At 61.3% G+C, this 15,218-nt stretch overlaps 1 protein-coding gene across 3 annotated transcripts in view; it reads right to left on the bottom strand.

Annotated features, from left to right (window-relative positions):
* The window catches only part of PTPRE (protein tyrosine phosphatase receptor type E), a 52,673-nt gene that overhangs the window by 19,667 nt on the left and 17,788 nt on the right, over positions 1 to 15,218 (bottom strand). For 2 of the 3 annotated variants that reach the window (XM_036439321.2, XM_036439320.2), the window contains exons 2-5: positions 7,687 to 7,805; positions 4,851 to 4,947; positions 4,333 to 4,406; positions 951 to 1,087 (exon numbers count right to left, since the gene is read on the bottom strand). In XM_036439321.2, the coding sequence (XP_036295214.1) occupies positions 951 to 1,087; positions 4,333 to 4,406; positions 4,851 to 4,947; positions 7,687 to 7,798 (420 nt within the window). In that variant the 5' untranslated portion in view covers positions 7,799 to 7,805. Of the gene's footprint in view, positions 1 to 950; positions 1,088 to 4,332; positions 4,407 to 4,495; positions 4,632 to 4,850; positions 4,948 to 7,686; positions 7,806 to 15,218 lie in introns of those variants that run through there. The other variant, XM_036439322.2, reaches the window with a different exon arrangement.

Genomic DNA, 15,218 nt, shown 5'->3' on the forward strand with positions numbered 1-15,218 from the left:
TCCTCTCTGAAATCAATACAAATATATATATATTTTAAATTAACAACGCCAGGGGAGATGTCCTTGCTGTACTTGTATTTCTGGCAGAGAGTTCACAGGACCAGTTTGCTACCACAGGGACCGTACCAGCTGGTCAAATCCATCTCAGCTGCTGTCATTGCTAAGTTCATGAAGGCACTCCACCCAAGAAGCATTCACTTGAGGAAACAAGCCAAAACCTTAGATTACACGGACTCCAACAGACGCCAAAGAGCTTGGGCCTGGCCAATGTGGCTCAGTGGTTGGGCATCGATCTATGAACCAGGAGGTCAACGGTTTGATTCCCAGCCAGGGCACAGGCCTGGATTGCAGGCCTGGTCCCCAGTGTGTGTGTTCGGGGGGAGGATGCAGAAGGTATTGGATCTCTCTCATCATTGATGTTTCTCTCTCTCCCCTTCTCCTTTCCTCTCAGCCAATAAAAAATATATTTTTTTTAAAAAAAGCTGTTGAGGCAGAGGTCTCCCTCCAGGTGGTCCCCGCAGTTTGACTGACCTGTGATGCTGGTACGGTCCCCATGGTAACAAACTGGTCCTACCAGCTCTCCACCACTATCAGATGCCTGGCAACTGGAGGCCCGAGGCTTCCTTTTCTAAGAGAATCATGTTTACTGGTGACACTGGGGATGCCCACGGCTTCAGTGGGAAACGATTACACTGTGGCCTCCCGGGCCCGGTCCTCCAGGCCTCGGACCAGTGTCTCTGCCACTGGGTTTCGGCGTTCGGGCCAGAAGGAGGCTTCACGCACCCCGCCTCTCCGGGACGTGTCATAAACGAGGAAGGGCGTCAGTCAGTGCGGGGATTGACAAGGACGGGGCCCGGCCAGTCCTGGGGGACCGTGTCCTCAGGGAGGCAGGAGTCCGGAGCAGCCCCCCGCCCTGACTGGCCCCGGCCCCGGGCGGCGGCCCCACTCACGTGGAACTCCTCGCGGAACATCTTGCCGTCGTCGGCCGAGCGGGCCCGGATCTCCTCCTCCAGGCGGCCCACCGGGATGGGGAAGTACTTCGTGGGCCCCGACGGGGACCGGCTGAGAAGCATCACCCGCTGCTGCTCTGCGGGAGCGAGAGACACAGGGGCCGCTCAGCGGGACTCGGTGGGCGGGCGAGTCATCAACCAGACTGGCCGGCAGCATGGCCGGAGCAGCTGCAGCTGGAGGACCTGTTCCTGTCGGGCCTCAGGGCCTGGCCCCGCGGCCTGAGCAGCTGAAGGCAGAGGTCCCAGGCCAGAGGACACCGCACCCCTTCTAAGGGCCGGGGTGCCCATCGCCCGCTCTCAGAAACCATAGACGCCTTCTCTTCCCTACGCCCCACCCCTCTCCCCCACCCAGCCACCCGCCTTCCCTCCAGCCCCTGCCCCTCCATGGAAGGTCCAGCAGCTGCCCCGCAGCCTCCGGGCCGGCACGAGGGACGGTGGTCCTGGGTTTTGGAAGCAAGCTCAGCTCAGACTGGAATCAGCAGGCCAGGCCCTTCCTCAATCCTGCTGGTCAAACCCCCAGAGCTCCAAGTTTTGGGTTTTAAAAAATATGTATTTTTTATTGATTTTTCACAGAGAGGAAGTGAGAGGGATAGAGAGTTAGAAACATCGATGAGAGAGAATCATCAATCAGCTGCCTCTTGCACACCCCCTACTGGGGATGTGCCCACAACCAAGGTACATGCCCTTGCCCGGAATCGAACCCGGGACCCTTCAGTCCGCAGATCGACGCTCTACCACTGAGCCAAACCGTCCTGGCAAAATATGTATTTTTTTTTTATTATTGATGTCAGAGAGGAAGGGAGAGGAGAGACAGAAACATCAATGATGAGAGAGACTCATGGATCGGCTACCTCCAGCACACCCCCTACTGGGGATCGAGCCCACAATGCAGACATGTGACCTTGACTGGAATCAAACCTGGGACCCTTCAGTCCACAGGTCGAGGCTCTATCCACTGAGCCACACTGGCTAGGGCGGTTTTGATTTTTTTTGGAGGGAGGTGGTGGGTGAGGCAAGGGGCATTGGGAAGGAGAAGGCTGCCGGCTGGTGTGGCTCAGGGGCTGAGCATCCACCTATGGACCAGGAGCTCACGGTTTGATTCCCGGTCGGGGCACAGGCCTGGGTTTTGGCTGGATCCCCAGTGTGGGGCGTGCAGGCGGCAGCCGATCAGTGATTCTCATCATTGATGTTTCTATCTCTCCCGTTCCCTTCCTCTCTGAGGTCCATATAACCATATATTTAAAAAAAAAAAAAAAAAAAAAAAAAGACAAGGAGAAGGGTGATGGGCAGCAAAGGGCACCCACAATTTGGAGCGAGACAAGGTCACCATGGTAACCTTGCTGTTTCGCTTGCTCAGGGCCTGTCCCTACCTGCCCGCCTGCAGGGCAGCGGCTCTGGGCCCAGCCACGGCCTGCCCCAGGCTGTTCCCGACACCCAGGCTGCAGAAGGACCCACACCTTCCTCCCTCCCACAGCCTCCTCCCCCACACGGCCTCCCCCCCCCCCCAAGACCTCCTCCCTCAGCCTCCTCCCTCCCTCAGCCTTCTCCCCCCAAGGCCTCCTCCCCACCAAAGCCTTCTGCCCCCACAGCCTCCTCCCTCCCTCAGCCTCCTCCCCCAACAGCCTCTTCCCTCCCATGGCCTCCTCCCTCCCTCAGCCTCCCCCTCCACAGCCTCCTCCCTCCCTCAGCCTCCCCCTCCACAGCCTCCTCCCTCCCTCAGCCTCCAGGAAGGTGACCTGGAGGCCACATTATCACCCACCCAGGTCACGCCCCGGCACTATCCCTGCTCAGGCAGGTCCTCTCTGGGGGCTGGGGGAGGAGGGTGCTGGGGGCTGGGGGAGAAGGGGGCTGGGAGCTGGGAGCAGGGGGAGGAGGGGGCTGGGGGCTGGGGGAGAAGGGGGCTGGGGGCTGGGGGAGAAGGGGGCTGGGAGCTGGGAGCAGGGGGAGGAGGGTACTGGGGGCTGGGGGCTGGGGGAGGAGGGTGCTGGGGGCTGGGGGAGAAGGGGGCTGGGAGCTGGGAGCAGGGGGAGGAGGGTGCTGGGGGCTGGGGGCTGGGGGGGGAGGGGGCTGGGGGCTGGGGGAGAAGGGGGCTGGGAGCTGGGAGCAGGGGGAGGAGGGTGCTGGGGGCTGGGGGAGAAGGGGGCTGGGGGCTGGGGGCAGGGGGAGGAGGGGGCTGGGGGCTGGGGGCTGGGGGAGGAGGGTGCTGGGGGCTGGGGGAGAAGGGGGCTGGGAGCTGGGAGCAGGGGGAGGAGGGGGCTGGGGGCTGGGGGCTGGGGGAGGAGGGTGCTGGGGGCTGGGGGAGAAGGGGGCTGGGAGCTGGGAGCAGGGGGAGGAGGGTGCTGGGGGCTGGGGGAGAAGGGGGCTGGGAGCTGGGAGCAGGGGGAGGAGGGGGCTGGGGGCTGAGGGCTGGGGGAGGAGGGGGCTGGGGGCTGGGGGCTGGGGGAGAAGGGGGCTGGGAGCTGGGAGCAGGGGGAGGAGGGGGCTGGGGGAGGAGGGGCCTGGGGGCTGGAGGAGAAGGGGGCTGGGAGCTGGGAGCAGGGGGAGGAGGGGGCTGGGGGAGGAGGGGGCTGGGGGCTGGGGGAGAAGGGGGCTGGGAGCTGGGAGCAGGGAGAGGAGGGGGCTGGGGGAGGAGGGGGTTGGGGGCTGGGGGAGAAGGGGTGCTTTGCAATCCCCCTTGAAGCCTGACAAGCTGCACGCTTGCTCCCCAAACCACAGAGCTTCCGCAGCCGCCGGCTGAAGGAGCCGGGCACCCACGGAGAAGCCTCACTGCTCTGTGCACCTCGAGGGGCGGCCAGACAGCCAGGCCTCTTAGTAGCAGTGACCCCTGAGGCCTGGGCGGAGGGAAACGCCCCCGGACCCATCCTTCCGGTCTGACACCCCCTGCTGGCCCCTCCCGGCGCGGCCAGGAGCCCCTCGGAGTCTCCGCTGAGGGCCCCCCCCCAGCAGGACTGCGAGGCGCTCTGAACCGGTGCCCGCTAAGCCCAGAAGCCACCAGCCACAGCCCTCAGAGCCCCACACCCCTCAGAGCCCTGCCCGCAGGGAGGGGGCTTTGAAACGGCGCCCCGGGGCGCTGCCTCCCGGGCCCCCAGTACCACGGCTCCCGGAGGGAGGGCAGAGTGCGGGAGGGAGCCCCTGGCTCGGCGGGTCCAAGCACCGGACCCTGAACCCCGGCTTGTCCGCGTCTCCCGGACCACAGCCCCCGGCATCAGACCCCCCTGGGCTCGTCGGGCACCGGGTCCTGGCGTGAGGCCCCGGGGTGGACCCCGGGACCCCGGTCCGCGCCCCGTCAGCCCGGCCCCGTCAGCCCGGCCCGGGGGCGAACCTTGCTCCTCCAGGATCCCGTTGGGCATCTTCCTGTCGCCGCCGCTGACCGTGGCCTTGCGGTGCTTCCTGAACCTGGGACAGACAGACAGACAGACAGACAGAGGGACGGGTTAGGTTTCCGCCCAGCGGCGCCCCGCCCGCCCCCGAGGGAGGGCACCCACCAGGTGAGCCGCGAGAAGCTGCTCCGGGAGCTCATGGCCCCGCGCCCTGTGCCTCCGGGCCCCACGCCCGTCTCCGCAGCCCTGGGCGCTCATTTCCTCCCGGAGACGACGGGGCGGCCCGTGGGGAGGGACCCGGGGAGGGACCCGGGGGAGGAGGGACATGGGGAGGGGGAGGGACACAGAAGGGAGGGACACGGAGGAGGAGGGGCACAGGGGAGGGACACGGAAGGGGGGCAGGCGGGGAGGGACACGGAAGGGAGGGACACAGAGGAGGAGGGGCACAGGGGAGGGGCACGGCAGGGGGGCAGGCGGGGAGGGACTCGGAAGGGAGGGACACAGGGAGGAACACTCCTACCTGAGGAAGTAGCCGGCCAGGAGCAGCAGCAGCAGCAGGAGCAGCAGTGGCAGCAGCAGCCAGGCCAGCAGCGGCCGGGCGCCGGGGGCCTGCGGCTCTGGGGGCGAGAGGAGCGCCCGTCAGGACCGGACTCGGCTGGGGGGAGCGGGGGTCCGGGCCGGGAGAGCCCCAACCCCGGGCGGTGCTCCTGGCTCCCAGCCCCCCACCGGCCTTCTCCCCGGGACATGGCCTGGCTTTCCAGTTTGCCTCCCAGCAGCCCTTCCCCCACGCCAGACCCCTCACCCCGGTCACCAAAAGCTCCCTGCTTCCCACCAGCCCCTCCTCCCAGGCACCGCCTGCAGTTTGCCAAGTACCCCCCCCCCCCATATGCCAGAACCACGCTCTGCAGTCTGTGACGCAGCCCCTCCCCACGGGCCTTCTTCTCGGACCCGGGACCGCCCGGTACAGTCCTACAGCCTCCTCCACCCGCCTCCTCCCTGCACACAGCCCCCCCCCCCCCTTCACAGGTGCAGCCAGCCCACTCCCGTCCACAGCGGCCACGAGGGCCCCCACTGCACAAGTGGCGGCGTGGACACTGAGAAGAAGTGACTCGTCCAAGGGGCTCTGATGCCTCCGGGCACAGATCTGGGGGGGGGGCGGCCTTCTCCTCCACGGCCACCTGGGCTGCTGCCACCTGAGCTCAGAGCACCAAGCATGACCCTGAGCCAGGGGGCTCCCCCCAACCCCCCTCCGCAGCCTCCCGTCAGCCTGCACCCCAGGTGTGAGCTCCGGAGCAGCCGTCCAGCCCGCTCCCACCCGGCCCCTAGGGGCCACGGCCTCTGCCTCTCACAGTGGCCGCTAGATGCAGCGCTGCACGGAGGGCAGCTGGGCTGGGAGGAGGAGGCCAGGCCACCATCAGCCTGGCCTGCCCAGGACACATCCTCGCCCAGGCTGTGCCAATGCTGCCCCCTCCTGGCCAATGTCAGGCTGCAACCTAAGGCGGGGGGCAGAGCGGAGGCCTGAGACTGGGCTCCATCTCCGCCTGGCTGGGCAGCCCAGGGCTCCGGCGGGCCCCTCCCCTTGCTGCCACAGAAATGCCCACCTCTCACCGCCCGGGGCCAGGTTGCCCGGCTCGGCAGTGACCAGAGGGCGGTGGGCTAGGGGAGGACACAGCCTGCCCCGGGGCTTCAGGGGCACCTGGACCCCAGACAGCCCGCCCCGGGGCTCTGTCAGGGGCTGGGAGGTGGGGAGGGCTGTGCACAGGGATAGAGGTGGGCGTGGGGCAGGCGGCCCCCCTCGGGGTGTCTGCTGTGTGCCCACGGCGGCCTCTGGGGGCAGAGGTCAGCAGGAGTGCCCGTGGGCCGATCTGCTGGCCGCTTCACAGCCCAGCCCATGGGGGCCAAGTGGACAGTGGCCAGAGTGTCCACTCCTCTCAATTCTGCAAAAGAAGAAATCTAGCCGAAACTGGTTTGGCTCAGTGGATAGAGCGTAGGCCTGCGGACTGAAAGGTCCCGGGTTTGGTTCCGGTCAAGGGCATGTACCTTGGTTGCAGGCACATCCCCAGTGGGGGGTGTGCAGGAGGCAGCTGATCGATGTCTCTCTCTCATTGATGTTTCTAACTCTCTATCCCTCTCTCTTCCTCTCTGTAAAATAAAAAAATCAATAAAATATATATATATTTTTTTTTAAAAGGAGAAGAGATCTACTCCATCGTCCTCTGAAGCTAGCTGACATTTATACGTTGGAATAGTTCAACCGGAACACAACTCTGAGGAAGAAATGGGCCCGGCTAGGCTGTCCCGGCCAGATTCGCTCAGAGGGGGAGTCTACGAGGAAATGCCGAAGCCGGTGTCTGCTTCATTCACACGGTGTGCTCAGACAGGGAGGGGGATGTCGGGGGGGGGGGGGTCAGGGGGGCCCCAGATGGTCACCTTGGAGCAGCCTTCTCCCCAAATTCCGGGTGTGTGGTGCGCGTGCACACTCCGTGCACGTGTGACCTGCACAGTGTGTGTCTTACATGGAGGCTGGTCCTGGACATGGAAAGTGGGGGACTTGAGCCCGGCCGGTGTGGCTCAGGGGCTGAGCATCGACCTATGAACCCGGAGGTCAGGGTTCGATTCCCGGCCAGGGCACACGCTGGGGCTGCCGGCTCGATCCCCAGTAGGGGGCGTGCAGGAGGCAGCTGACTGGTGAGAACATCATTGGTGTTTCTCTCTCTCCCTCTCCCTCTGGAATCAATAAAAATACATATTTAAAAATAGGCGAGAGAATAGAATGATGCACCCACGGGCCACCCGGCCTTCTTTCAGGACAAGGCTGAGCACGCTTATCTGTAGCCCCGCCCACTGGCTCTTTTTCAAGTCACTGCTGAACGTGTGAGCACTTTAACATGTGTCTCTGAAAGGTAACGGTTCTTGTTTTTAAAAACAGTCCCACCCGGTAAACCAACATCTTATCTAAGCATTAACAGGCCTCCATCCCACTGCTGTGTCCGTATTTGAGGACTGGGTGGCTGTCCCTGGGTGGCTCTGGCAGGGGCTGGTCTGAATGGGCTCCCACGGGGTCTCCTGCTCCCTCAGCAGGGGCTTCTGTCTGCTGCCTCCTGAGCCCGGGGCTGGGCTCCGGGCAATGAATGAACCCGAACCACCGTCGATCCCAGGCAGCCTGCTTTTCTAGGCGTCCACGCCCACACACCTGACCCCTAACCCCTGACCCCTGACCCCTCACACAAGCCAGCCCGCCCCCCTCCTCCCCTCTCAGCCAGGCTAGCCCCGGAGGCCCTGTGAGCTCCTGGGCGGGGCGGCGGGGTGCTGTGGGGTGGGGTGGGGGGCAGCTGGGAAGGGCGGAGGGCGCTCACCTGCGGTTGTGGAGGTCCAGTTGCTGTCGGCGGGGGTGCTCTCGTTGACCGTGAAAGCCCTGGCGAGCCGCAGACTAAAACCCGCCAGCAGGAGCGGGCAGAAGGGCTCCATGGCGGACCTGGAAGAGGCAGGCAGGCTCAGGGGACGCCCCCCCTCCCCCAGGTGGGCACGGGAGGGCTGGGACTGGTGACAGTGGGGTGCTGCGGCAGCACTGCCATGTCAGTCTGAGCATTAAAATCCTGCTATTGCCAAAACCGGTGTGGCTCAGTGGATAGAGCGTCAGCCTGCGGACTGAGGATCCCGAGTTTGATTCCGGTCAAAGGCATGTACGTTGGTTGCAGGCACATCCCCGGTGAGGGGTGTGCAGGAGGCAGCTGGTCGATGCTTCTCTCTCATCGATGTTTCTAGCTCTCTATCCCTCTCTCTTCCTCTCTGTAAAAAATCAATAAAAAATAAAAAAAAACACACCCTGCTATTGAATATGGCTATTATTGATTTCAGTGAGGGAGGGAGAGGGAAAGGTAGAAACCTCAATGGTGAGAGAGAATCATGGGCCAGCTGCCTCCTGCACACCCTCTACTGGGGATCAAGCCCACAACCCAGGCCTGTGCCCTGACGGGGAATCAAACCGTGACCTCCTGGCTCATAGGTCGACACTCAACCACTGAGCCAGGCCAGCTGGCACCATACTTTTAATACGTTGAGTAAACGATAGAGGAATTGAGTAGGGAGGGCGTATTCATTGGCTTAACACAGAACTCCTAGTCACACGCATTCATGTGAACCCCCCCCCGCATGTGGACCAATCAGAGAGGAGGCCAGCACCCTTGACCCAAAGGACATTTTCTCCAGCATCTAACACTGGGTGATTTTCCTGGTCCGGCCAGCAGAGGGCACTACACTTTGCAGCCTTCAAGCCCGCCCACCATCCAAGTCCCTTTCCTGGAGCAATTATGCTTGTTGCCAGACCAACCAACTTGTCAGGCCCCGGACATCCGCCCTCCCAGGGCGCTCACTGCCACCTGAGAAGCACAGAGAGGAACCAGCACAAAAATAACATGTGGGGTGGCCATGGACTCCAAGCTGAATGTTCACCATGTTACTGAGCCAGCTTACCGGACCTGACACCTTCTCTGTTCCCGGCATAAAATACACTGGATCAAACTACACCGAAGATTTACTTGGGTGAATGATAGAATTATATATGTAAATCACAATGTTGAAAACAACCTCAAATTCATATTGATAATCACTGACTTAATAATCTTATTTTCTGTTTTTAATATCACAAATATGTTCTGTACTTAAAGGCCTAAATATACCACTATTTATTAGTTGAAGTAGAAGTGACCATGTATACATACTATCTTGCTTGAAGAAGTCTTTGACAAAAAAGCAATATCTGTCATTTGTAAATTTTCTTGTTTTAAAGAAAGCAATTATGTTCTACAGATATAAATCATGTAAGTAAAAGTTATTTTATATATTAAAAAAAAAAATACACCGGCTCTCCGGAAGGGAGACCAACACAGCTCATTTGCAACAAAGCAGACTTGCCTCTGGCTCCCAGCGAAAGCCAGCCAGCTGCCGTTCAGATTAGAATCGCCTTTTTCATTCCACTGGACGAATTTTAAAATACGTTTTACTCTCGTTGATTTCGGAGGGACAGGGAGAGGGAACGGCTGGGTGAGCTCTGCCAGAGGCACTTCGCACCCCAACAAACGTGAGGAAGACGTGCCGTCTCTCTAGAAACTTCCTCCCTGTCCCGTTTCAGCCTGGTCTTCCCGGCCCCGGGAGGCAGGTGCTGTTCTGACTCCTGTCTGCAGAGCCGGTGAGCCCGGCCTGCCCTTGACCCTGACCTTCCTGGGCATGGAACCACCAGGATGCACCCCATGTGCGGGTTTCTGGCCTTTGGCGGGCTGCTGAGGCCCTCCCTGGGGCTGGGCACTGGCCTGCTCCTCCTGGTGCTGAAGGCTGCCCTCTGAGCGGCCACCATGACTGCCCGCCCACTCGCTCCTCCCGGCACTCGTCCAGGTTGTTGCTGTTTTTGTTTTGTTTTTTTCCATGATGAGCAAAGCTGCTCTGAACTTGGGTCCCAGTCTTTCTGCGGACAAATGTTTCTCATTGCTCAGGGGCAAACGCCTACACGCGGAATTGCTGGGTTTGAGGAACAGGCAGGTGTATCCTTTTTATTTATTATTTATTATTATTATTATTTTAAAAATATATTTTATTGATTTTTTTTTACAGAGAGGAAGGGAGAGGGATAGAGAGCTAGAAACATTGATGAGAGAGATACATCAACCAGCTGCCTCCTGCACACCCCCTACTGGCAACCAAGGTACATGCCCTTGACCGGAATCGAACCCGGGACCTTTCAGTCCGCAGACCTACGCTCTATCCACTGAGCCAAACCGGTTTCGGCTATTATTAATTTTTAAATCCTCACCCGAGGATATGTTTCCCATTGGTTTTTAGAGATAGTGGAAGGGAGAGAGGGAGACAGAGAGAAACACTGGCGTGAGAGAGACACTCTGGTGGCCTCCCTCCCGCACAGCCCCTACCAGGGCTGGAAGCCCGCAACTTGAGGAATGTGCCCTTGACCGGAATCGAACCCGGGACCCTGCAGTCCGCAGGCTGACGCTCTGCCCCGGAGCCACAGCAGCTAGGACGCATATGATTTGGGAAAGGTTTTAGATTAGTTTGAGATGATTAAAAAAGGGGAGCGGCCACGCACAGTCTGGAGACGTGGCTTCTCTTAGGACAGCCGGGTGCCGCCTGCGTGCCCGCATGCCCGGGGCTGGCCCCACGGCTGGAACCCGGGCTCGCCGAGGGTCAGGCGGCCCCAGCTGCCCGGTGCTGCTGGGCCGCCCTCCTGCCTCCTTCGTCACACGGCCCGTGGCTGCCTTTCCCGGGGGCCAGGCCCTCCGTCACCCACACCCGCACCCACACCCGCACGCACAGCTCAACAAACAAATCTGAAACAGGAGGGGCTGCTGTGAGACGTGTTAGTGATTCCGAGGGAAGCCAGGCCTTCGCCCACCGCTCCCCACGGCTGGGGAGGGTTTTGATCTGGCTCCATCTCCCTGCGTATGCTTCGGACACACTGTTTTTAATCTTCTTTTATCAAAAATAAATCCACCCTCTCGCCCGGGCCTCTGGGGTGAGTAGCTAATTAGGGCAGAAGCCGGGCCAGCCCAGCAGGGGGTGTCGCTGTCCCTCAGGAAGGAATCGGCTACCCCTGCCCCTCGAACTGGGCCAAACAGGGAATCTGACGTACTCAGAACCAACCCCGGCTCCGGAAGAAGATGCGCCTCCATACTGCAACGGGGACAACAACTCACCGCGGGCGGCTGCTCAGGCCGCCCCGGGCACCCAGCGTGGTGGGGGACACCCACTCCTGCCAGGAGGGGTCGAGGGGCCCGGGTCCCTGCTGAAGACCTGGCCCACCTCGTGCCGGAAGCAGGGTCACATGTGGATTTAATCTAAGTAAGTCCGTGGTAGCTCCATTCATTCATGCATTCATTCATTCATTCATGCATTCATGCATTCATTCATGCATTCATGCATTCATTCATGCATTCAATCATCCATCCATTCATTCATCCGCGGGCACTTCCTGCATCACGGTGAACACAATGAACAGGCCCCGCCCTTCATGACCTCCCTTCACGCTCTCCCTCTGCCCACGAGGACTCTGCTTACAGGGACTGCTTTTCCCAGCAGGCTCCGCCTCATCATGCTGGCTTCCGTCTGAGTCCTCGCTACCACCAGCCCCCAGGGACCCTCAGAAACAGGATGCACCCCGTTTCTATCAATAAATCACCCCCACAATCGCTTCTCGGCCTTTTGGCTAAGATCAAGTGTCTAAATCACCCCCACAGGCTTCCTCGTAGAGATCCGCCCAATCTTTGACCAGGAAAAGTCAGATCTGCGGGGCCTCTCCAAGATCCCTCTCCTCGCTGTCTCCGGGGAGAACATTCTCTGTGCCCGTCTGACCCGCTGACCAATCAGCTGCCGCCCGGTGCCACCAAACCCCTGGGGTGGCCGTACGGGGCCCAGTGCTCCTCGCGGCTGCCTCCAGTAAACTACAACCCGCGCCACCCATTCTGGGGTGAAGACAGCAGCACAGCGGCACACCGAGGGCCCCCCTCGGGGAATATTAATAAATCGACATTCTTTATACCTGTTAACCGAGCGGGACCTATAAATACGTCAAACGTAAACAACATCGGGAACGGGTAGGACGTATGAACATGTCCTTGAAATATATGTTGCGCCCTGAGAGGGACGGTATATATTTTTTGTAATCTTTATAATTGTTTGTAAAATTTATAATTTTTTAATTCCATGTTTCCATTTTTTTGTTGGTATTCTTTTCTATTTGTTTGTAGCTTTCTATTTTCCTTTCTGCTTTATATATAAATAAACAAAAAATATATATTTCATTTATTTTAATTAAGAATAAATTAAAAAAAATAATAATATGAAATTACATCCTCCGGGCGTGACATACTGACACGTCCTAGTGAAAGAGTATGCGCCCGTTACAGGTTGCGGAATTGAAAAGGGAACTCCCCGGTTAACAGGTTAACAAAGAGTCAGGCCTGGTTCCTCCGGTGGTCTGGTCCCACCCAGGGACACGTCAGGACACTCAGGAACGTTTACAGAAACACGACTGAGTCCAGCCAGGAGCCAGAGATTTGTTTTGTTCGTCCGTCCAGCAAATATACACAGTGCCTTCCGCACACAACACGGAGGGAGGGCTCGCTGGTCGTCAGGGGCGGACGGGGCTGCGGCCGCCGTGGAGGGGTGTCTGCTGGCCCGGGGAGACCAGCCCCTGGGAAGGATGCCTGCGGGTCACAGTGGGGTGGGCTGGGAGGGGCTGGCATCAAACCCCTTGGAAGTGTGTTCCCTTCCTGGCGTCCAGCCCAGGTCCGGTGCGGGAGACCCACAGCCAGGGAGCGATGCCTCTGTCTGTCCCGCGCGTAGTAGGTGCGCATGACGACCCCCGGGTTGAGCAGAAACCCGGATCCCAGCATGGCTGCTCGCAGACGGCTGCAGGCCCCCTCCTGAGTGCCCAGGTCTCTGCCCTCCTGCTTCCGAGGAGCTGTCCCCGGTCGGTCTTCAGCAGAGCGAGGCGGGAGGGGCAGCGTTTGGGCGCCTGGGCCCCTGAGCGATGGTGACCCAGAGCGTCCCCAGGGCACCCACTGTCCTGGAAGAGCCCCTGGGACGCAGGAGGCCGCCAGCCGGTGAGGAGAGAGGCGTGGGTCCGGGTTCACGCCTGGGCCCCCGCCTTCGGGTTCCTCCTCTGTGGCTGCGGCCGGGCCTGCCGTTAGGCGCCAGGGGGCACAGGCGGCTCTCAGGCCCCGGCTCTGCGCTGAGCTGGTGGGAGGAGCAGCGACACCCACTTTCCTGATGCTCAGGGCGCCTCCTGTTCATCAGATGCATCCAGACTCGCCAGGGCATCTCCGTGATTCCTCTACTTGCTGTTTTTTTTTTTTGTTTTTTTGGGGGGAATGTTCTCTTTGCCCGTTTGACCCGCCTCGGGCTGGGAGCCCACCGCGGTCTCTTGGGGTGCAGGGTGTCCCCCGATGCTCAGAGCCCATCGGGGCAGACAGACATAATAGCTGCTGCAGAAAGAGGAAGCCCAGGGCGGCAGGGATGTCCAAGGAGGGGTTTCACGTGATGGGAGCATTGTCATTTCACGGTCTGTTTTCTGGGCTCAACTTGCGCCCGAATTTGGAAGGCGACGGGGGCGGGGCGGGCGTTGTCTCAGGCATGCGCTGTCCTGGAAGCCCGGGGACAATGCCAGAGGAGACCAGCAGGTGGCGCCCTCGGGAAGCCATAGGATGGTCCATGCACACCTGCTGGGACTCTGGGACCCAAACCAGAGGGTTCCTAACTCCACCTCCTCCGAAGGCGGCCCTCCCCGCCAGCCTCTTCCCCGGGCCCTGCACCCGCCCTCCCCCGCCAGGCAACCTCCCCGCAGGACACACGCTTACTAACCATCGCCTTCCCCGTTCATCAGTGGAAGCCAGGAGCTGGGAGCAGCGTGGAGGGATGCAGCGTCCTCACGCCGGGTCCCAGCTTGGAGTTTTATTTCCTAATCTGTCCGTCCGTGACCTTGACCCACGTCAGGAAATTCCGCACCCGGTGGGCTTTCCTGGCCCGAAGCGAGAGAGGAACTAGAAAGCCAATGGCATCTCCCGTCCAGGAGGCGGGCGCGGTGCCCACGTAGCGATTCTCGCACACGCATGAACATGGATGTACTGGGGACGGTGACTCGGAGTGCACACGGAGCGGGGTGCCGGGGCAGCGGGGGCCACGGGGCAGCTGAGGGCGCGGCAGACGGCCCGGCCACGCCTGCTGTCGCCTGTCTCCCCGCACGGATCACTGTCAGCTCTTAACAAACCCACTGCTGACACGGCTCGGCTGTGACATCTGTGTTCCGGGAGACTGAGCTGGGAGAGAGGAGGAGAAGGGAAAGGAGACAGCGGGGCAGGGAGGGGCGGAGGGCAGGAAGTGGCGGGGGGGGGGGTGCTCAGCCCTTCCCCAATGTGGGGACACCTGCTGCCCAGGGTTTTAAACAATTTATTTTTATTGACGTCAGAGAGGAAGGGAGAGGGAGAGACAGAGAGAAACATCCCTGGGGAGAGAGAATCATTGGTTGGCTGCCTCCCGCACGGCCCTACTGGGGATGGAGCCAGCAGCCTGCCATGTGTCCTTGACCAGAATCAAACCCAGGACCTCCTGGTTCATAGGTAGACGTTTAACCACGGAGCCGCACAGGCCAGGCCGGAGGGAGAAGATCTTTCACGCCGGTTCCCCGGGCCCAGCTGGGCTCCGTGCTCTCTGGGGAGGACCTGCCGGGGCTGCCTGGGCCCCGCCCGCTGCGGTCAGGGGGACCCTCCGGGGAGAGACTGGCAGAGGCCGGGTGGCAGAATGCTGCCAACCATGGGTCATCCCGGCCGGACGGGTGGCCCGGTCCGGCCAGCAAAGCCCTGGCGCCTGGGGCTGCCTGAGAGGGTGCTGCCCAGTGAAGGGCCAGCGGGCGGAGGGCGGCCCTCATTCCCGCGGCGTGTGGTGAGCAGGGGCCATACGCCTGGAGGCCCGGGCAGCCTCGGTCCTGCACTCAGTGGCCCTGAGGGAGCCCTGGCTGCCCCACCTCTGTGCCGGGCGCCCGTGACGCCGTGGCTGGGGGAGGTGAGGCTGCGGCCGGGGGAGGTGAGGCTGCGGCCGGGGGAGGTGACACTGTCGCTCTCCCCGAGGAGCGAGGCCGGCTCAGCGAGAGTCCGTGTGAGGAAGAGCCGGGACCTTCTGACCTTTGCTCCCGCGTGTGCGCCCCCTCCTGCTCCCTGTCCCTGACCGCAGCCCTTCCCTCCCCTCCCCCGGGCAGGTGCCAGGGCAGAGCGCCCAGGGGATGGCCTCGGCCTGCAGGAGCTGGAACGACCAGCAGGTGGCACCTCCCCACTCGGAGACCAGGGGAGGGGCCTCGCATCCCGCCAGCCTGGCTGGTGGCTGAGGGCTG

Source organism: Pipistrellus kuhlii, unplaced genomic scaffold, assembly GCF_014108245.1.
Source record: "Pipistrellus kuhlii isolate mPipKuh1 unplaced genomic scaffold, mPipKuh1.p scaffold_m20_p_15, whole genome shotgun sequence".
In the NCBI taxonomy this organism is placed as follows: domain Eukaryota; kingdom Metazoa; phylum Chordata; class Mammalia; order Chiroptera; family Vespertilionidae; genus Pipistrellus; species Pipistrellus kuhlii.